This window comes from Rhea pennata, chromosome 6, assembly GCF_028389875.1.
Source record: "Rhea pennata isolate bPtePen1 chromosome 6, bPtePen1.pri, whole genome shotgun sequence".
In the NCBI taxonomy this organism is placed as follows: Eukaryota; Metazoa; Chordata; class Aves; order Rheiformes; family Rheidae; genus Rhea; species Rhea pennata.
In genome coordinates this window covers 16,481,918-16,504,265 of record NC_084668.1, presented here as the reverse complement: position 1 = coordinate 16,504,265, position 22,348 = coordinate 16,481,918, and the positions used below count along the sequence as shown (strand labels likewise).

Sequence of the window (22,348 nt, the reverse complement as noted above, 5' to 3'; positions counted from 1 at the left end):
CAGAGTGCTACACAGATTTTAAGAAGTTTCATTTTTGTTAAATATAAACAAAACCTCTACGAGTCCCCAGCTAACGGACTTAGACCACAGGTTTAACACATAGCTCTGCTTGACAATGCCATACTGCACTTCCTCCACAATATACGCAAGACAGCAGGAAAAGATGAATTATAACTGAGAGGTTTAAAATATCATTTTGTTTTGAACAATTATCAATGTCTTCAGATATGAAAGATTAAAGTTAGGCTTAAAATGCTGTAATCACAGGCTAAATATTTCAGTGATGGAGATTCAGTCTGGCTATTTAACAAGGCAGATTCAAAGTTAACAACCACATCAAGTCATCTTTATTATGAATTTATTGATTTAATCCAATAATTATGCAGTTGTGCAGACACCCATAACACTTTTCATATTTCAGTTAATATTCAAATGGAGAAGCCACAAGATTAGATTCTACCAAAATAAAAAGAGTCCATTAAGTATCAATAGAAGGGACACTATCAGGCTTGAACATTTCAATTTAAACCTGGCCAGTGTTGTTATGGACTTACAAATCTTTGTAGCAACTAAGGATTAAAGATCACATTTCTTATATTTTTTTCTTCTTTTTCCCTGCCCATAAGCAGTTCAAGACTACACTTTCAAGCTCAAATAACACATCACTACCTGCTATTTTAGAAAGCTACTGAAGCATCCCATGTGATATTTGGTTAGAGTTTAGGGGTATCTCATAAAGCTTGCATTATAACAATCAAGGAGGCTTGAAGCCAGGAAGACCACAGCCTGGGAAAGGTTCTGAACCTCCTAAGCCTAGAGAAGATTTTGGCATAAAAATGGCTTGATCAACCCAAAAAACATTAGTTTCACTTGCACGGCTTTCATCAGTGAGGACCTGGAAAAAGACAGAACTCCTGTGACTAATTCTTTTATGCACCTGACTTAGCTTTCATTTCTTTAGGAGGTTGGGAATCTCATAGGACTAACTATGGCAACTATGGAAATTTAAGAAAGTTTAAAGCAGATTAAGGCCAGCAACAGTTAAGAGTGGCAATGCCTGGAAGGCAGACACAGCCTGAGTCAGCTCAAGGACACTGGTCACAGCACTGGCATAGCTTCACATTGCAACTTTAAGGCAGGCATGTTGCTTCTGGCATACTAGTCCCTATTGAAGGGCTTGTCTTGAGACACAGCCTTATCTGGAATCTTCCAACCTCCTACCCTGTGCTCCTCTGTACTGCTCCAGTCCTTTTAAAGAAAGGAAAGTAGAAGCAAGAATATTATCCTCAAGTCTCAAGCTTTTAGCAACAATTAAGAGCAGTACATTTATCAATTGCTGTTATTCAACAACCTCAAAGTATCCTGCAAAACACTGATGTGTTCCCATTTTTACTATATGACTATTTATTACACTGTCACATTGCCCTGCTATCTTGATACAGATGACACAGTAGTTAAATTCAGCATTCAGACAAACTTCTCTCATCTTGGCTGTTCTTTCATATAAGAAAGTATTGCTGTGATGCCCTGTGCCAATAGTGAGTACTACATTGCTAGTAGTTGAGGAGAAACCTGCCAAATGGCCTAGTTTCCTGGACATCTAATAGCAAATGTTCTTAAAAAGTTCCAGTCCTTTCTTACTGCATGCTGTTTACAGGTGAGAAAATGCATGGCACAAACATGAAGCTCTTAACAGTTTCAAGAGATTGAAACTCAGTTTTAGAAGTACCAGCTCTCAATTCTGTATGACCAGTGATATGACAGCATAAAACTAAATTCTCAGCAGGTTCATAAAGGTGATTAACCTCCATTTAATAGGATCCCATCCTTCACTCTTATACCTTGTAGTCTACAAATGATTTTGGGAAGATGATCCTTACAAAGCTACACATAGGAAACAATGAGGCTACTTTCTGAGCATTCTGTAGTGAGATGAAGTTGCTACCTTCCACTATTTTAGGACATATATCCCAGATATCGTACTTCAAATTGCTCATAAAATTGGGCCTCCTACTCAGTTTCCAAACATTAGAAGCCTGAAGCATCTCCAAAGCCAACAGAGGACAAGCATCAGGCCTTTAAACAGAACAATGAAGCTATCGTTACAAAGACGACCATCTTTGGCTTAACATTAACAATCTCCCAAATAAAAGTTGGTTGTTATAAAGCCATGACAGATCTTCTCTTTTAAGCACACTTACTGGCAGTTGCTGAAAAAGAACTAGATTTATCCTCTTCTAAGGTACAGACTCTGCTATATCCTCGATCCTTGGACATCAGGCAAACATTAAAATTTTTGTTTCTTCCACCACCCTTCTGTGGGCCACTTGTCTTGCTACTCCCACTTCCTCCTTCATTTCAGTACATCTAGCCAGTGGAACACACCTGAATTCCAGCCACACATGTATACTGGAACTTGCAGTAACACAGCAGAGCCCAAGCCCAAAGTCACAGAAGGAACCCAAGTACTTTGATACACAGAAGCAATTTGAGTACTGCATATAATTGATGATGATTGCTTGCTTTAAATAAGCTGCGCTGATACAACTATATTGTTTGTACTCTCCAAGAATACATCCAGTAAGTTTTGGCATTCCCTTTTCCCCAGGGGAAACGAAACTCCCAGTGCCATAAGACAAGTCAGTGGCAGTAGCAGGATTAGATCAAAGGAGCTTCTGGATCTTTTTTGTCGGGCCTTATTATCAAGCATTCATATGGAAAGAGGCAGCTAAGGCAGAGACAAATTCTACTCTTGGATCAATAGTGCTACTTGGGTTTTCATTGGCACAACAATAGATTTGAGCTGCTGACTCCTAAACCTGGTATACAGAGCCTTTAGAAATGAACTAGTGAAGGTTTGGCACACAGCATACGCACCTTGAGAAGAGGCATGGCAGCTCGGCATCGTGCAGTTTTTATGTTCTTTAGGAAATGAGATTCATCCTGAAACAGAACAGGCACAAAAATGAAGAGAATTCTGAGCCACAGTCCAGCTCCTGGATAAAGAACAAATTCCTAGCATCCTTCTATATCTAATATTACAAGTCTATCATCATAGGGGAGGTTTCAAGCACTGGGACAGTTATATCAAATTAAGCGTGAAGACAGCAAGGGGAGCAGCAGGCTTCCTGTACTAAAATCCACAGCTGCAAGCAAACAGAACAGGAAATCAAACCTTAAAGTCATGAATCTCAAACAATCACAGCAAGTGAGCAGAGTGGTGAGGAGAAAGGAGGAGAAAGAAACACCATTTTCACCACTGATACTCATTTGCCACTACATGTCCTTTAAACGCAGCAAACACAGGAGGCCTACACACTGCCACTTCCCTAAATGAAAGGGTTAATGAGAACCACATGAAAAAGAAATCTAATTAGGATCCAACTGTTTTTCCTGATAGGGCTCACCAGGTGGATAATAGCCTCCTACTTGAGACATCACCCCCAAACAGACTCCACTTCTACTGCTGTAGCTAGGCAGAACTTAGACACAAAAGTAATTGGCACCCTCCAAGGGTACACTCTCATCTTGCCACGTGTGGATGAGCAAGCAACCATGCATTCAAGACAGTACAACTGCTTAGCCTCCCAGGCACAGCTTTCTCCCTCCCAGTTAACAAATAAGCTACATTAATGGCCCCATCATCAAAAAAAAGATTGGAAGAAAAAGCAGGAAAGCACAACACTCAATAGGACTATTCTCATCAAAACCAAGTATAGGGTCCAAATCTGAATATACAAACACACAGAGGGAACATCTGTAAGCTCAGGGCTGGTTAGAAGAATCAGAACAATAGTCCCAGAACCCAAGCTCTTCCACCCCAAGCAGCAGCACACACAACACAGCAATCTGCACTTCCACTCTCTTGGCAAAATGTCTTGGGAGTGGGTGGGGAAAACCAACATCCCTTCATGAGAAGTTTGGTTTCCACGGTCACATCTATTCCCATCGTCCCAGTCACTGCTGAGAAACAAAAGGGCTATTAAGTTCCAGTTATCATAATTTTGGAGACAGGTGCATCTGTGAGCCGAAAACCAGGCTGAGCACATTCTATGCTCACAAGAAACTATGTTGACCCTTTTGGTCTCTATTGATCCAGGCTGGATTTTAAATACCAGATGTCTTGAATCTTTACTAACTGATATCCAGAAAAATGCCTATTGCCATGGCTCCTAAAAAAGTTTAAAAATGAATTTCAAAGTCATTTATAAAAGAAATGATACAAAAGATCAAATAAAGCTTATCGCATGTTGTCAGTGAGACAGAGGTAAAAGGAGATTTTTATGCTTTAACCTCTCAATATCAAGCACGTGGCTATCTGGTTTACCAAATAAACACTGAAACCAGTCTGAAGTATGATCCCCTTACACAGATAAAACTCCAAAACTATTATACTGACACATCATATGATGCACTCTCTTCTGTAGCCAAAGAACATGCCCAACCATAAGGAAATCAGAAAAGCATCATATCCAGTAAAAGAGAACAGCCTCAGAAATCAAAAAGGCAAATAGCCTCTACTAGTTATCTCAAAAGGTTTCAGAGTAGACTACTACTTCTAGTAATGAGCAGAGTTGTGATCACAGCCAAAATTACAAGATAATTTCAGTCCTGTGCAAGGTCTCCTTGCACCTCTGTTGTACAACACCAAGGTTACTCCACATGCAGCATGCAATTAACCTGAAAGATTCTAGTACAATACTTACAATAATAACTACTTGGAAAGTGCCTTTGAGTTGCTTGTCCATCTTGCTGAGGAGGTCAAAGCTGATAATATTAATCAAGCTTGCTGTTAGATTGTCTTTGCCAGTCACTATGACATTGGTGCTACCTGGACTCAAGGATGGAAGCCACCTGTGAAATGCCTGCAGGAGAAAAGAGTGATTAATTGCATTCCAGTTCTCATGTGCTCTGTCAGGATCCCCAAACCCTTCATAAATTATAACTTGGCCCCCTGATGAATGCTTGGAACATGGGGCCCCCTACCCACAATTAAAGATCAGCCAGGAGCACAGAAGGGGTAAAGTCTTCCTAAACCAACACCATCAGTAGCAGGAAGCTCAAGCACAAAACCCAAGCTATAAAGCCAAATCCACCTTTTGAAACTAGAAGACTTGAACAATGTTTATTCTTACTTCTTACTGAAAAAAGAATTCTGATCTGCAGTAGGAATGTGCGTAACCTCCTGACAATTTTACTCACAATACTCAGAGCCAGAATAGGAATGCGATGACCACTACTGGCAGGGACATTTACAGTTTTTCCATTCAAAAGGGGACTTCAGGCTGTGAGATACAGACTTCTAGGCAGTAAATACTTCACGTTGCAGCAGCGTTTACTCCACAGTGACAGTGAAATACAACTCTTCCTGTTTTGTCTTTTTTTTAAAAAAAAAATAAATAAAAAGAAAAATCTACTACCCCTCCCGCTATAAATAAAAAAAAAAAAAAAATCAAGCTATCAAGCTGACACCTCAACAGCTAACCGCTCTGTGACAGCAACTGAAATACATATGGTGATAGTTATTCAAAACAACATCTCCCCACACACAAGCAGGACATCTTTCCCAAAACCTACTACAGATTACCCCAGATTACAGCCTATAACAAACATCACCTACTTCCACCTCGCTATAACTTAAGACTTGCATGTTTCACAAACCCACAGAGGAACACAAATAATTTTAAAGCAAATGTCCTAACATAACATTTCCCATAACAGCCTCCTGGGGCAGGCAAGATGGAAAGAAAATTGACTGTTCAAAAAGAACACCTTGGACTATTTAAAATCTCTTTGAGCAAGATGTAGGAGTTAAGCTGCAAGTGTCCGGTATTTCGGGAAACTGCTGCAAGCTGATCCCAGTAGGTATTCAATAGGAGCCATGAATTCTGGTATAGGTGTTGATCCAGAGATTTAGAGGTCTTGAAATCTCTCTTTTCCTTCACATTTCAAACATAGTTAGCTTTGTTCAGGAAACTGCAGGAATTTTCACGTTTTTTCTGTCACTCAAAGCTTTGTTGCATTACTAGACGTGAAAACACAAGTCAAGATACTCTAACAACCAGGTTACAGCATAAAAACAGCAAACCCCCAACTAATATACTTCTCATCAATGCAACATCCCAGGAAAAGATAATCTTCCATCCTCTCCTGCTCAGGCATGAAATTATTAACCTAAAACTTCCAGTTCATCTTTTTCTTCCAAAACAAACTACCCAGCAGCCTCACTGTACAAACCATGACATGGTGATTTCTTTCAGGAACATACATTTCCCATCCTTATGGGCTTTGAGGTTTCTGATTAAAGCAATAAAGGACTGAGAGGACTTCGCAGCATAGAGTGGACAGGCCAAAAGACGTATCATGACAACACTTACTGATGATAATGGGGCCTCTTGAACAGAAGGGAAAATCCCAGCATCAGGGCTTCTATTCCATCGAGGTGCTGGTAAGTCCTGCTCTAAAGGGCTTGGATACAACCACTAATTTCTTGCATGCATCTATTGTCTTTGGCACTGATCAGTAAAATGCCTCCTTGAAGCCAGCTGACTTGTAGGAACAAAGCAAATCTTCACTGCATTGGGTCAAAGGAGACATTTGCTGCCATTTTCCTCCTTTCCAACAAATCAGTTGGACCACAAAAAGAATCAGCCAATACAAGACAATAAGTATATATATATATCACATAGTCAATGTCAAGGAATTCCCCCTCTCTCAAGTTTCTAAATGGGTAGATATTTTATTTTCGCCTCATAACATACTTTTTAAAATTTATTTAACCTGTACACAGAGTGCAACACAGAATGACTACCATACACCTCCTCTCCCAGGCCACCCACACACAGTTCAGCTGATAGTACCTCTGCCCATGTAAACCTCACAGAGGAAGGAGTCACCACCAGCAAAGGCCATTCCTTTCGGTAATAAGCAGCAATACAGATTGCCTGGATAGTCTTGCCCAAACCCATGTCATCCGCAAGAAGTAAACGTCCATTTCTTAAAATTGCAAAACTGGTAAAAAGAGAGAGAAGAAAGAGTCAGGACATGGTTTAAAGTCTGTTCCTGCAGTTAGTTCTTCTAGAAGGAGCTCCATGCCTGCTCTAGGCAGGTGATTAAGGAAGGAAGAACACACTTAAATCCTTCTGCAAACCATGGATGACACCATAGTGAATAGTGTCAACTGTAGTAAAGGTCTACAAGCCCATTCCATTGTACCAGAAAGCTACAGATGCCTTTGCAGATTAAATCTACACTGTGGATCTCTTGGAAGTGATCTGGATTCTTCAGCTAACCTGGACCTTCTCACTCAGTCTTAAACCAAGCGAGCCACACAGACATACACATGTAGACACATGCACATACACAAGTCTTCGCTCAAATCTTGGAAGCTCCTAAACAGGATGGTTCAGTCCAGCTCTTAGAAACTTTGATCAAGGAGTAATCTCAAGACTTTAAGAATTTCTGTGAATAATGTCATGGAAGGAATGTACTAGAGTTCATTCTGGTCAGACTAAGAAAATACTAATAATATTAATGATATTTTAGTATCAGTAGGTACAACTACTGAACATACATTGTAAGCACACTAAAAGTGTTTTCTTTGCATGCAATTAATCATTTCAAATCTTTCAAAGCATGGGTCCCACTTCCTGAAACTTTCCCACATGTAGCTAATATTAAAATAATAATAAATAAATAAATAAGCAAGCAAGCAGTTGGATAAAATGAAAAGTGACTAGGTATGTTGTTAAAAAAAAAAGCCACCAAAAGCTTATCCAAGCCCCAGAGTGTAACCACCCAAGAGACTGTAGAAATGTGAAGCCCTCCATAGAAGAGGATGAGAACAGAGCACTAATGCACTAACGAAGAGTACTAAGTTCTAGGCAAAGAACTAGCTCTGCATGCACACAGGACATACTTCACACCTTCCCGCTGATAGGGCATGAGGCTCGTCACAATTTTGGAGTCCACTACTGAAAGGTCAGCATCAGGAAAGTCCACCATCTGCGATGTAACTCTCTCTATTTGAGTAGCGAAAGTCTGTATTACTGCCTTGGGCAGTGGCTCCACTTCTACTGACACAAGGCTTTGTACCGCTTCCACTGCAAAGAACAGAGCAGCTTATTATCAGAAGGGGCAACATAAACACAGCTTACATTGCCAGCGTCATGGTGCATCTATTGACTTCATCAACAACACATTTCTTATCCTGAAACAGATCAAGAAAGCACTGCATCATGCACAAATGTTAGTCTGGCCTTTTCCCTGAAGTCTATTTCAGCATCACACGATGAATCATATCTCCTCCCTTTGTATTTAGGCTTAGCTATAAAAAACTAAAAATATCTGACACCATCATTCAAAGATGACTGCTGCTAGTACAGCTGCAGCTGGATTATTTACATTGCGCACAACTTAGAGCACACTTGCTCAGGAATAAAAGTAGAGATTTAAACAAAAAGCTCTCCAGTGCCTAGAAGGCAGAGGCATCTTGATCTTGGCCTTGGGATTTTGCATTAAACACCTGTGATGTCTCTACCAACCTTGAGCATGTGATCAGAAGCTGAGACATTCACCTAAAGGAGGCCATACATATATTCAGCTTTGCAACCTCTTTTCTCCTATTTTTCCCCAAATTCACAAAGGTTTCACTGTCCACTGCATCATCCCTTATTCATCACATTCAGATAAGAAAACAGGCAGCATCTCAGTTTACAAAACCTGCTCTTGTACCACCTCGCCATCCTTCAGGGATGTAGCACTGACTGCAATTCCTGGCTCAACCAGGATTCCCTCAGACGGAATCAGTTCACAGGCCTAAACCAGCCCACAGGCAACCACCTGAACCTCTTACCGCTACTGAGGTTTCACCCAGGCAGCTCCTCACCGTTATTTGCAGCACAGAACTTTTCGAGTCAAACCAAAGGGAATCTCCATTGTGCAAAAACATGGGGCCTTCATCTTCTCGTTTTTTCTTTTTTATCATAAGCAGCAAAGCATCAGGGCAATTTTTCTTCTAGACAATCTTATTTCAGTCCCCTCTGACAGCTTTCCTATCCCACCCCGGAAGGATGAAAGTATTTCTCCTTACTCCAAACAGAAGTTTCTACAAAAACAAACACCAGTTTAAAAGATGCAGTAAGTGAGCTGGGACCAGGAAATCATATTTGGTAAGCAATCTTTGGCTGCTGAAGGAGAAACAAGACATCTCTACACGAGGCACATCAATGAATGTGCGCAGAACCTTTACTATGGGAAGCACCTTTGCTTTATTTAGTGCACAGTTTGTATATGAAGCTAGAAAGATAGAACTCATTTTGCAAAAATAACTACAGCTATGCAAACTGAAATAAGGACTCACTACACCACCAGTAAACGTATCTCCAGAATTCAGTTGAATATTTTAATTTTAGTTATCTCCAGAAGGAAAGCAGTAGAATGGACCCCTGCTATATGAAGGGGGAAAGTAATTCTAAGAAATATACATATGAGAAGATTTCAATTTGTAGCTGGGCAATAGTCCAAACTTTTTAAACTTTCCAGTTTAATTTATACTTCTTCAATAGCAGGAACTCTCTCCACCCGAAGTACAGCACAAACTTGTTATTACACTCACAGACTGAGCTATGTGTTAGCATAATTGCTACAATTTGCTCACTGATAATTCTGTTGCTATTGTTCTGTACATGAGCTCGGAGAGTGATTAAGATATATCTGCCACAAGCATGAATCATCCAGCAGACATTTTTTACTGAAGTGACCTTTATACAAAGATGTCTGAAGAACTAGGCAGAGACATTAACCTCTACAAATAGTTCCCAGCTAACAAGTATCACTGCAGCAAATGGCAACCAGCCTTTAAAAAATGTTATTTTGAAGTAGGTAAATGAACAGGCACAAAGCTAATGCTGTTTCTCAAAAAAGGCACATGCTAGAAGCCTCAAATGCCCTCACAACTAGATCGCATAAAAACATCTACAGAGATTTTTTTTTTTTTGTTTTCCTTAAACCTGTGTGATTCTGAGTATTTCCTCTAACGTGAAAAATGCTGCACTAATGGGACCGAGAGTTATACGCTCTAGGAGATGCAAGTTTGCTCAGACTGCCTAGTATGTGCTACTGGATCAGGCCCACTACATGTGAAACAAATTCATTATTCCAAAGTGTATGAGATCATCAATTCTCACTGAAATTAGTGAGTACGAGTATCCTTAATCCTGGAGTTTCATAACAGTCTCCACCAAGACACACTCACTTGTCCTCATGATAGAGTTGCCTTTTCTACAGAGCCACACGGAATGGCTTTCAGCTCTACAACTATTACTAGCATTCCTAAGGCACACCTCATAGGAGCATGCAGATACTCAATTATTAAACACCCTTTATTATCCTATAAAAGCAGAAGCCAATGTTGGAGCAATACTACTCCAAGCCACAGCATTTCAGCTCACTAAGAACTAGTGCAGAGTATCTTGCCTATTATCTTTCTGAAGTTTATCCCAATCAAACTCTGCAGCCACATATCCTCACACAAGTACTAAGATAAACACAGCAGGCCAGCTGGAATGGTAAATAATAATTATAATACTCAGTACTTATGTAACACTTATCATCTCAAAGCACAATACTAACTTAACATACAAAACTAAGAAGCAGATGTGCTGGGAGCATGCTGCTGAGATTGGATTGTTCTGCAAAGTGGCGTCCATCTTTTAAAATAACACAGTTCTGCGTTTCACTTCAGTAAGTCACAATTTTACCAGCCCTGTACAGATGCAAAAAGGCAGGAGTCTACTATTCTACTTCTACCCTGAAATGAACACTGTAGCAACACTAAGCACTTTGATTCCACTTGAAAAGGGAAAATGATGCTCTCTAAAGAGATTTTTTTGCAAAGCTTCTTAAGCACCTACCAACCTAGCACTGAAGCATTTTAGAAGAACATGAAATTCTGCAGAGAGCATCTGCTTCAAGCAGATCTGCACACTTCAATGAGACAAACAAGTAGTGTTTCTTGTTTGCCTCACAATCAGATCAGCTATGGGAAAGCAACCTTGATTCTAACCTGTCTCACGCATCACCTAAAAACCAAATACTTGTGTGCTGTCTACAAAGCCAATTACTACTAGCAGTAGTACTTAAGGCTGAACAAAATCAGCTAGGCAGTGAGCACCTACAGAGTAACTGTGATTTCTGTAACAACCAGTTCATCTATCGGTAGACTTGAAAACCTAGTGCCCTGACTTGAAAAAGAAAGTTTGCTGCATGTGAAATGAAACAGCATGAACTGTACACACTACTAAAATCTTGTAGCAAACTAAAAGATGAATTGGCAATAAAACTGCCTGACATGTGTTTGCACTGTGCTCTCTTCTGAGCAAGAAGTGGCTCTGCCAGCTTCAGAACTGATGTATGCACAGAAGGGAACAAAAAGTTGCAGGCAGCCTGGCACTGAGGAGACAGTAAGATAGGATTTCTACAAGGACATGAAGGCCTGACAGCCACCATGTCTACTTCTTCAAATCTGGCAAGCGGGAAGAGAATAGTCTGTTTTCTTGCAACCCCTTAAGTTCAATTTGAGCTGCAGTAAGTTATGGGCAATTAAAATTACTTTTTTAATATTTTTTTTAAAAAAGGATACATGCATGTGCTCTAAGAAATCGAACAGAAATTCCCTGACACGAATCTTGTCTATGAATATTTGTGCTGAAACTGACACAGCAGAGTCATCCCCCGATGAGGGCCCTAAAGGACTGCCATTAATAACACATTTATGAAGTTTTGAGTCCAGACAAACAGTGTAAACATTTGACAAAATGGGAAGACTTCTGCTCTGTGATTCATTAGCAGCTCATCTCCCCAGAGTAAAAACGCTTAGCTCAATAAAAGTGAGCTCAAATTAGGTTAGAATTTTTTTCTCTACCCAGAAAGTAGCCCTTGCTAGGAAAAAGCAGCTACGCACTTAGTTTGGGATAGTCCTCCAGCAGGAAACTCCATTTTCTGGTCTTCATATCTGCAATAGTTACAACAAACATTGTCAAAAGCTGGTTTTTTAAAAGACTAAATTTTCTGTCCATAAGAATACACTTATCCATCCATATCCTCTACATTTTAGAATTGCTTTAAAATAATTCTTCTCCTGTCCAGTAATCAATTCTCTTCCCTTTGTCTTCATGTTAAACAAAAAGCGTGATGAAGACAAAGTATGGATATACATCTAGAAGTGCTGGTATTACTGGAGGAAGCCAAGGTCAGTTCCCCAAATAAGCCACTATAATTAACTTACCTTCCCAAGGATTTCAGCAACCACTTTCTCTTCACTATGGGAAGGCACGAAGACGCACATGAAGGTTCCTATCCATTATTCAACAAACTCTGATTACAGTTAGTAATACAATCACTTTCAGTTGTTTCTCCATACCCTATAAAGGATGTTCTCAGCATTGTACAGAGGAAATTGCCCAAACTGTCAATACCCAAGGTCAGATTTGGCTTGGATAGCTCCTGCCTGCAATTTCCAGGAAAGGCAAAGTGATACCAGAGTCAGCTGGAGGCACAATTGGAACTATGAAGCCCTGCAATACAGCATTGCTATTGCCAGTAATAGCTTTGTACTGAGTTTGCAAGGCCTCAGGACTGAGATTTGTCAGGCCTGCTCTGTCATAAGTTTTCCTGAGTTGCCTGTAGCTTTGTTATACTCGATCTAGCTGTAACTGCAATTTCTAACTGATTAGTTGTCTATGGCTAATTTATCTTTGTGTAGTACAACCATAGTTTTATGTAGATAGTAGTAACAAGTAGTTATAGTTATTCTATGTAGAATGAGATATTTATGACTAACACAATGATATAGTGTAGAGAAACACAGGCCTGGTATGATAGAAGAGGCCTTGAAGAGAAGGGACACAGAATGTAGCACAGAGGAGTACAGGCATGGGATGATAACAGATGGGGCGCAGGCTTGGCACTGGAGACCCCATGGCCATAAACAATTCACTGCTGGTTAGTTTAACAAAAAAATTAAAAAATTAAAAAAAACCCACGCACACACTGACAGGCAGGTGTCCAAAACTGGTTTTAGGGGCAATAAAGAGATAAAAGAAACAGTATCTAACATATGTAAATTTGGATGCAACCTGGAGCAGCACACCAACAAAGAAAAAGAAAAGTTTAGATGTGTGTTAGTAAACATAAAAATGACCAAGTAGATCTTAGGACAGGGGGAAAGCAGAAACCATCAACATGAACACCATATCCCTCCCAAAGAGCTCAGGTGGTGACAATTCACCATAATACCCCAACCCCCAACAACAGAGTGAAACTACCTTAGAAATGAGAGATAGAAACAAGAGGAACAGTGGAAGGGTGGGCATAATGCCATGAGAAGAGTTGAAATTAAGAAGTCTGTGTATTACAATATTACAGATAAAGGTTGCAATAATAGTATGTAAATATTTTAACTACCTTATTAATTTTCTTTTCTGTAATAATTAGATCTAGACTAACAACAGTTCTTCACTTAGACTGTTAACATTTCTGCTATAGTAACTATAAATTCTTGGCTTCACTTTTACATGTCTCTCTCTCTCTCTATACATATATATGCACATTTATAAAGGCATGTTTCCTTCACCCATAAATAAGATTGAGTGTAACACAGTGAACAGACAGGAATTTGGCCTTCGTACTGCTGACCAGTTACCAACACATCACACTTTTGAAGTAAGTGTAATCATGCTGAGGGCTGAAATTTCATCTCAGCTAGTGTGCTCAGAAGAGGACAAGTTCTGGTATAGAGTAAAGTGCAAGACAGAGGTGCAGCACCATATCACAACCTTCACCAGAGCGCATCCTCTTGTGTCTACTTCAAAAGATGAACGTGGTCTCACAACCCCTCTCCTCTGTAGCTCTCACAGCACTCTAGCAGTGAGCACTCTAGCACCCAAACAGCCTCCTTAGATTAAAGGAACAACAGACTCACCATAATTTCTGGAATTCATCTGTTTAAATACTCCAATCACTTCTGCAGAATACCCTATATCAACCTCAAACCGGGAGCGGGAGATCAGCACACATTTCCCTTTGACAAGGGCTGAGGGTTTCTTCCAGTTGTTGCACATCTTCAAGAGGGATTTCACATCAGTCCCACTGCTGATGAAACAAGAGCCTGACACCAAGTCCACAGCATTTTCTCCTTCCAGTGGTACCAGAATTACCGAGGAAAGTTGATTTGCTGCTTTGACTAGGGAGAAAAAAAACACAGGATGTGGAAGAAAGAGAGAACAACTAAGAGCATGGACAGACTAAAGATGCACAGGCTGCTTTGGGAAGAGAAGGGACAAGAAGACAACAGACAAGCCATGTACCTCAAAGTTTAAATGCAACAATGATTCTCTGCTTTTGCTCTTAAGGACAAAAAATAGAGTTGTGGCCTGCAGTAGCAGGCTGGTGGGATGCATCACAGAGAACATAGCAGGAACAGGGGGAGCACACAACAGTAGGGGAACAAATGCCTGTCCAGGATCATCCTGGTGTTACGCTCCCTCTGTCAACAATCCCAAACTGTGGCTCACTAGGCCAGGGCAGGTGATATGCAGAACCACATTCAGCAGTAAGTTGCACACAGTCACTACAACGTTTTCAGTTAAAAGGTTGTCAGCACAGGGGCAAGCTAATCCAAGGCATGTTGCTTAAAAAAGCTTGGAGATGCTTCTGTAAGCAGAAAAGGAGAAAGATCTAGAATATTTGCCTCTTGTCTCATGCCAGTGTCTGACACACAATTTCTTCTAGGAGGAATGCCCTGTACTCACAGTGATGAAGGGACTATTGCAAGGCAGCAACTAGTCCAAACACTAAATTTTCTTTGTTACAATATAAGTCCATGACCCTTTATGTACCTGCCTGCTGTATCTCACAGTTACGGACTTATGCTTCCAAGAAGCCATCTGCATTCCTATCTTATTAATCACTAACACAACCTCTGTCATGATGCTAAGGCTTGGAGAGAGAAGGGACACAGCATTTTACATCTGTTAATTGAAGACCATAGATATCCATGCTAACAAATGTTCTCTCATTTTTTCCTTGCACTTCTGTGGTCATCTGTATGCATATGTTGTCTTTATCCTTACAGCTAAACTGTGATAACTTAGAAACAAGACTATTTTTGTCTTGTATTTTTAGCATAAAAACAGTGAAGCTCTGCCCCAAGACTCCAACTCATAGGTACTACAGTAACACAGATATTCACTAGCATCATCAGATTCCATTAGACTCAGAACAGACAACCACTGAACTCATTCAACATCCATACATTTGTAGAGAGAGATAACCTTGCCTTCCAAGTATCCATGAGAAAAAACTCAGATGAATCCAGTGCTTTGTGGGCTGAATTGTATGTCAAGATCCACCCTGCTTCTCCTTCTTAAATACTTCAACTTACTGATATGCAGCAAAAACTTACAAATTCACTTAAGTCCAGTGGTGAAGCGTTTAAGAGGGAGGAAAAGGAACGGAGAGAGGGGAAGAGAAAGAAAGAAAAAGACAATTTCCTCCTAGCTAGTTAATAAACTATTTGAATTTCATCAAACCTTACTTTAAAATAAGCTACTTTCAGATTGAACCTAGTCACTTGAAATTCCCACTGCAAAAATAAGTTGCAGAGCATCAAGTGAAAGTCTTGTTTTTAGCAGAGGTCTGGCAGACCACTGAAGTAGATTTTCTACTTCCACTGCACCAAACAAATGATTTTGAGTGACACTGTTTTAACAGTATGTAGTTAGATTTCATCTCTACAACCGCTATTACTGAAAGAAACTGGATAATGCATATTTTTAACTCTTTCAGTTTATTATCTGTTTCTAGGCTCGACTGCATGTTTCATCTGTAGTGTAAGAAAATAAATTTATAGGAAGATACTACTCAGAGAAACAAAATTAACAGCCTGAAGTTAAAAAATAATTGCTTTTACGTGTAAAGACTGACAAGAACTTCAGATCAAGACTCTTTTAAATCAGTACCCTTCCCTCAGGTAATTTTTTTCCCTGCTATAATGATAGCCACTGTTGATCACATTGTCTTATGTTTGTCATCAGGGATTTTCTGCAGAGAACTCACACTTTTCATAGCTTTAAGGGAAAAAAAAGCCTCACAATTTTTAAAACCCATCCCCTTCATTTGCAAGCTCCTTGGTGCAGAGACTCTGCTCTCATCTGTACTTGGTACACTTCAAATAATCCAGAAGCATTTAAATTATAAATGTGTGGCAACCCACATGGGAAGCTAAAATACCAGCACTCAACTGCGGGTTTTTCAAAGTGCTCAACACAGGCCTAGTCCTGTTCCCACTGAAATCAATATTGATTTATCACAGGCTTCAATATGACAGGCTTTTGAAAAGCTTACTTGAAGTATTTGCCTCGTATCATCTCTCAATCTTTCCAGAACAAGATGACAGGAGAGAAAAATATAAAGCCACCCTTTTTATGCCAAACAAAGGCAACTTCATTTTCAACCTCATCCAGTGTCCTACATAGTTACTCTTTTTAACTCTTCTGACACCCCAAATTAACAACAAAAACTGCAGCATTTTCTTTTTAAACAGCACTTTTTTTTCTTTTAAAAAAACAGACCGAAAAGTAAGCGTGAGCCACTGGAACACTCTTAATTCTCTAAACAAACTATGAAGCACCTGCACAGCAGAGATTTTTTCCTATGATCAGGCTTGTTGAACCTTGAAATATTCAGTCAGTAAGGGCGGGGGGGGAATTAAATCTGTTTGACATGTAGATCAAAAAATTCAAGTTATTTTTATTCAACAACCAAGACTCAGAAAAATGATATGAACCAGATGTCTAGAAGATAACATTGTGTTAAACCAGAATGCCTCTCTCTTTTATTACTTCAGACAATAAAAAAGCCAAATAGTAACTGGTAAGGGAGAGTAGGGAGCAAGGCTTGAATCCTTTTATCATTCAGTAATCTATTTACTTACTGAAACTGCTGTAATCTTCCAGGCTGAAATTCCATCTTTTTGTAGTAGGATCTAAAACAGGGCAGAATATGAACCACTTAGGGTAGAAGAAAGTAATCTTGTGAAATGTTTATACCAAGACACACTCCATTCTTCCATTCAAACATTTCCACACACATCAGAAAAACAGTACGCCCAGGTTTACAGGTACATAGTCCCCCAAAAAGCCAGAGAGCACATGGATACTAATACAAGAATACAGCAGCCATTCACAGAAAGCAGCAACATGCGCAGAGGGGAAAACAAATTAATAAAAACAACAATAGCAGGGAGAAAAAAACAGAAGCAATCAGAAAAGGTTCAGGCTTTACTACTGTCAGTAACCTACTTAATAGAATCAGCCCATTCACTCTGAATTACAGATGAAGTCAAACAGACCCATCTTCCCACACCAAATTATGAATAACTTCTCTTCCATCATTCCTAAAAGACCCTGAGCAGCTGGCACCACTAAACTTCTCAGAATATGGTTCATAAAGCAGTACTTCTGATTTCTTGGCTAAATCCAAGCTCAAGCTACTTAGACCTTGAATTTCTTTCCAGTTTCAACTGCCTTTACTTTTCCAATTCCCCATTAATATCCCACATTCTACCCCAGCAGCAGATCCACTGCTAAAAAACATACATCAAGTGTGGTCCAGCAGATGCTGAAACTTTGATTCAATGTAAAACAGAGATATAAGCCAAAAACCAATTCTTACCATAGCTTTTGCTTGGTATCTTCTTAAATACAGCAATGAGCTCAGCATTATACCCTATTTCAACCTGGAATCTGTCTTCCCCATATTTCACACACTTTCCTTTCGTAACATTGTGTGCTTTCTTGTGAGAGACAGCTTCAGATGTACAGCCTGCACCAGCAGAGCTGGTCAGCTTCTGCATCTTACTACTGGCCTGAGAGGCACCACCTCCCCCCTCTCTTTCTGTTGATCTGCCTGTGTTTATCAGCATTTCTGAATCACTCAGGGTGGTGCTGCTTGGTGTTAAAACATATTTAATGGCAGATTTGCTCTGACTTTGTAAATCTTTAATATTATCAGGGTGCCAGTTACCAATCAATCTAGGCTGGGATGGTTCTGTAGGGTTTTTGAAAGCTGGGTAGTACTTGGACTGCTGGGATGTACCAAGATTAATTAAAGCTTGTTGACTGTGTTTCTGGTCATCACCATCTGAGTTATGTTGATAGGAACAACTTAGAGAATTTGGGATTGTTGTAGGGAATTGCTTGATGCCACTTGCTTGCTCTGAGTCCTCTGAACAATTCTTTTGTTGCTCTCCATGTAAACCAGCCATCTGTTGGTTTGCAGTGTAACGATTATGATCTTTATGAAGATAGCTCTTCTGTTCCATAGGGCTGTTCGGACTCCATTGGTGCTCGCTAATGAACCTGACATGATTGTTTTCTTGCTTCACGTTTCCCTGATTGTGTAGACTGTGCTCTCTCAGCTGATGTCCAGTGTTCCCCACCTGCCCACCTTTCTGGGCTGCTAGTCTCTCTGCTCTCCTAGCCAAGGCCTTCTGGCGGTTCTCTTCAATTCTTCTCTTTTGCTCCTCTGTAAGGCCTGACGACATCTTCAACAATTCAAACAATAATCCTGAATCAAAACTGCATCAGTAGTTAATCACAGGGCAATTGCTTCTTTACAGGATTGGAAGCTAGCCTACAAAAAATATAGCAAAAAGAGAACTTTCAATTCTGTCAATATTAATGACCAAGTATTACTGTAACTGATCCTAGACAAAAACCGTTAAGCCGTCAGACCAACGCTGAACCATCACCAGCAAGCAGATGCTGACAACCACTGCTGGGTTTTGCATGGCAGTCCTGCACAGGTAAAGTATATGGGAAAGGAGAACCCCCCTCATAGCACTCACAAGCCAGCTTGGAGCACCATTGCTTCCCAATCCCAGCTGTTAGCAGTTCATGCAAAACAGCCAAGCACCGAGACACCCATAAAGGCAAATGCAAGCAAAGCAATTAATCTCCAAACAGATTTGCATGGGAAACATTTCATATTTTTGGCAGCCCACACCCTGGGTCCCCCGCACCCCTCAGGGGCGCAACACCCACCCCACAACTTGCACCCCCCACACACATCCCTCAGGGGCCTGGCGCCCATCCTGCAGCCTGCCCCCCCCACACACACACACGCCGCAGGGGCCAGGCGCCATCCTGCAGCCTGCCCCCCCCCACACACACACACACGCCACAGGGGCCTGGCGCCATCCTGCAGCCCCGCACCCCACAGGGGCCCAGCGCCCACCCCACATCGCTCCCCCCGCACCTCACAGGGGCCCGGCGTCCACCCCGCCGGCCGCGGTGTACCACATCGCCGCAAGGCTCCTCTGCAGCCCGCCTGGGTCCCGCCGCGGCCTGGCTCCCTCCCTAAACGCCCGCACACCCACGGGGTGTCGGAGGCCGCGTATCCCCGCCGAATGGCGCGCAGCCGCGCGGACTGCAACTCCCAGCAAACCCCGCTCCGGGGGCCAAAGATCCCCGCCGCGCCCGGCACGCCGGGAAATAGATGGGGCCCGAGGGGGCGGAGGACGCTCAGCATGCTGGGAAGTGTAGTCTTTCCCTCCCGGCGCCATCTCTACGGGCGCGAAGGGCAGCGCGGCCCGAGAGCTTGGGCCTGGGGCTGCAGCACCCCTGTCTCGCCCGGGCTCCGCTCGTACCAGTATGCGGGGCGCAGGGACGCTACCTTTGCCTTGCCCTGGTGCGGCACGGCTGCGGCAGGACTCCTTCACTGCGCTCCTTGAGCCTTTCAGGCCTCCACGTGTGCAGTAGCGTCCTCACACCCCTGCGTCTGGTCGGCCTGGGAAGAAGGGTGCCGCTTTTAGATGTGTTAGTGCATGAAATTAATTAGTCCATGAGTTACCACATGGAAAACAGTGGCAGTACATTCACATAGCAACTATTTGCATCCTTTTTAAAATTCTGAATAAAAAGGCTTCTCGGGAGGTTTAATTATTCACAGGGCTTAAATACATCAAGCAAGCTGTCCCTCCCGCATAGCTCGATTCACAATTCCCCTGGGACGACCAGAGCAATGTAGCTGGAGTGAAAGTCTCCGGGCAGCGCCTTAATCCCTTCCCACCTTTTACTTCAACTCTCGCCCAGCAGCAGCCATGAACCCCTCGCTGTCCCCAGGCGCCATTTTCTCCCACCTGACAGACCCCTCAGCTAGGGGCAAAGCAGCCAACTGGCTGCCTCACAGTTTATTTATTCATTCTTCTCCTCAATGTTAATTAAAAAAAGGTTATCCTTAAATTGCTTTCTGATTAAGAAGCAGTGACTGCTATTAGCCAAGAGCGCATCAGCCTGAGGAAAACAAGGCAGCGAGGATGAGGTGCGACTTGACACACAGCACAACCCTGGGAGTGCCGTTACCCACCCAGGAATCACACGCTCACCGACACGAGCCCGGCACATACACGCAGACGCTCACAAGCGTACAACTTGTAAGGAAAGCCAGTGCTGAGGAGCAATCTGGACTACAGATTTTGTCTTGGCTTCTCTCAGGAAGACAGGGAAAAAGTTGACCCTTCCTCCAGAAGCCAGGTCTCCACTCTGCAGAGCAGGAGCACAGCAGGAAAGGATACTCAGTCCCATGGTCTCATTTCAGATCCTCCACGATTGCCCTTTCCCCCTCCCCCCAGAAGCCAGCAGACTCAGGCTGCCTAAATGGCAGATGAGAGATACTTTTTTTTTTTTCTTTCTTTCTTGTAACACTTTGCACTGCTCAAAGCTAAACCAAATTCTAGTGTTTCATACAGGCAAGAGGAGGAGGCAGCACAGAGCGTAACCCTGCAAGTATTTCAGCCACTTTCTCTCCCCTCAGTGGCTATCCAGTTCCAGGGCTCTGGTGATAGCCCCTTATGCCTTGGGAGAGCTGGAAATAGTCTTGGGAAAAGCGCAGAAAAGCCTCTGTCAGGGCTGTCCCCAGATCATGAGGACAGTGAGATTAGAGCATCACTTACAGAGAGGAAAAGAGCTCTTGGGTTGCACGGTCAGGCAGACACACAGACAGACGTCGAAGCATTTGCTCCATATGGCACAACTTCAGCAAGGCACAAGGAACAGCCCAACCATGCAGAGAACAGACCTACAAAATAAGAGGCCATTTGCAAGCAGTTTGCTGGTAGCACTCCAGGTGTCCTTTCAATGAGAACATGCTTCCAGCAATTGGTTGGATTCACCTTCCACGTACTAGGTCAGGGAGCAGAGATGCTGTAAGAAAATCCCGAGAGGATGGGTGGGTTAGCAGATCCCAGTTCTGCTGGGCAGGAGATGGTTCTCCCACTTCTTCAGAAGTGCTCCAGTTAGCAAAAAAGCTTAAGGAAACAGGCTTCTCAGTATTGTTCTCACCAGGATCTTTCCATCACTTAGATCACATTCCAAATGTAGTGGTCCTCTCATGGACAAGGCTGGCTGATCCTGATTGCTTGCTGCTAAAGAAACCAAAACTGCCTGGCCATATGTCACACATCTTGTACAAACAGCAACTAATACCTGAAATATTAGCAGCCCAGGATCCTGGAGCTGTTCTGATATCTCACAGTGCTTCCTCTGGGATACTTTCTGAGCCGCTCTTAGGAGTTCAGAAGCCCTCACTGAACTCAGCAACACCATTACCAGCTCCTAAGCACACTAGCCTTCAACCAGCCAGGGTATAGTCACATCCTTTGAGAGAAGTGAAGCCCAGGCCCATAGGCCTTACCAGCTCTTTCCCAGCTAAGACCAACCAAGTGACCAGAGGGAGAGCGCACAGGCCAGATCTCCAAGGAAGGTCTTAGGGTGGAGGAGGCAGGCAAAGGCCCTTGGACTGGCACAGCTTCTTCTTACTGGGAAAACCATGTTGCCTGGGCTGCCAAGATCTGAGCTGAATACCTTCTACAGCACCCAATCCATGGGCTGAGGGGCCCTGCTCCTTCCTTTCTGGCCCATTTGATAGTCCAGCTGCTATCACAACTTAACCCTGAATCAGGCCCTTTTTGAGCATCTTTGTATCACCAAAGACAAAATTTTAACTTTGGAGAGTCCACTTGCCCTTAAAACCCTGATGAAGGGGAACCTGCAGAGCCTTTTCTATGAGCATTTCTAGCACACAAGGATTGCTCCCCTCCTCTGACAGCCGGTTCAGTGAAGACCAATTCTGTTTCCCTGCTTCTCAGCCAGCCAGCGCAAAGAAAATTACTCACTCCCCACTCTTTTGAAGCAGCTGCCTTTATCTACACAGCTTGCTCTTCCCTGGCATGTTGAAGCCTTCCTGCTCTTGTTTATTGTACAGCCCCTCCAACAGATTGCAGGGGCTC

The 22,348-nt window shown here is 42.2% G+C and overlaps 1 protein-coding gene across 3 annotated transcripts in view; it reads right to left on the bottom strand.

Moving 5' to 3' along the window:
- Window positions 1-19,458, bottom strand: part of SMARCAL1 (SWI/SNF related, matrix associated, actin dependent regulator of chromatin, subfamily a like 1) — a 39,843-nt gene extending 20,385 nt beyond the window's left edge. For 2 of the 3 annotated variants that reach the window (XR_009958813.1, XM_062579159.1), the window contains exons 1-9: window positions 19,318-19,458; window positions 17,734-18,693; window positions 16,994-17,044; window positions 13,982-14,242; window positions 11,963-12,013; window positions 7,919-8,102; window positions 6,861-7,011; window positions 4,707-4,865; window positions 2,878-2,943 (exon numbers count right to left, since the gene is read on the bottom strand). Coding sequence is in view for 2 of the 3 variants with exons in the window: in XM_062579159.1 (XP_062435143.1) it covers window positions 2,878-2,943; window positions 4,707-4,865; window positions 6,861-7,011; window positions 7,919-8,102; window positions 11,963-12,013; window positions 13,982-14,242; window positions 16,994-17,044; window positions 17,734-18,604 (1,794 nt within the window). In the remaining variant the exon portion in view is untranslated. The remainder of the gene's footprint in view (window positions 1-2,877; window positions 2,944-4,706; window positions 4,866-6,860; window positions 7,012-7,918; window positions 8,103-11,962; window positions 12,014-13,981; window positions 14,243-16,993; window positions 17,045-17,733; window positions 18,694-19,317) is intronic. The other variant, XM_062579160.1, reaches the window with a different exon arrangement.
- Between the last annotated feature and the right edge of the window lie 2,890 nt (window positions 19,459-22,348).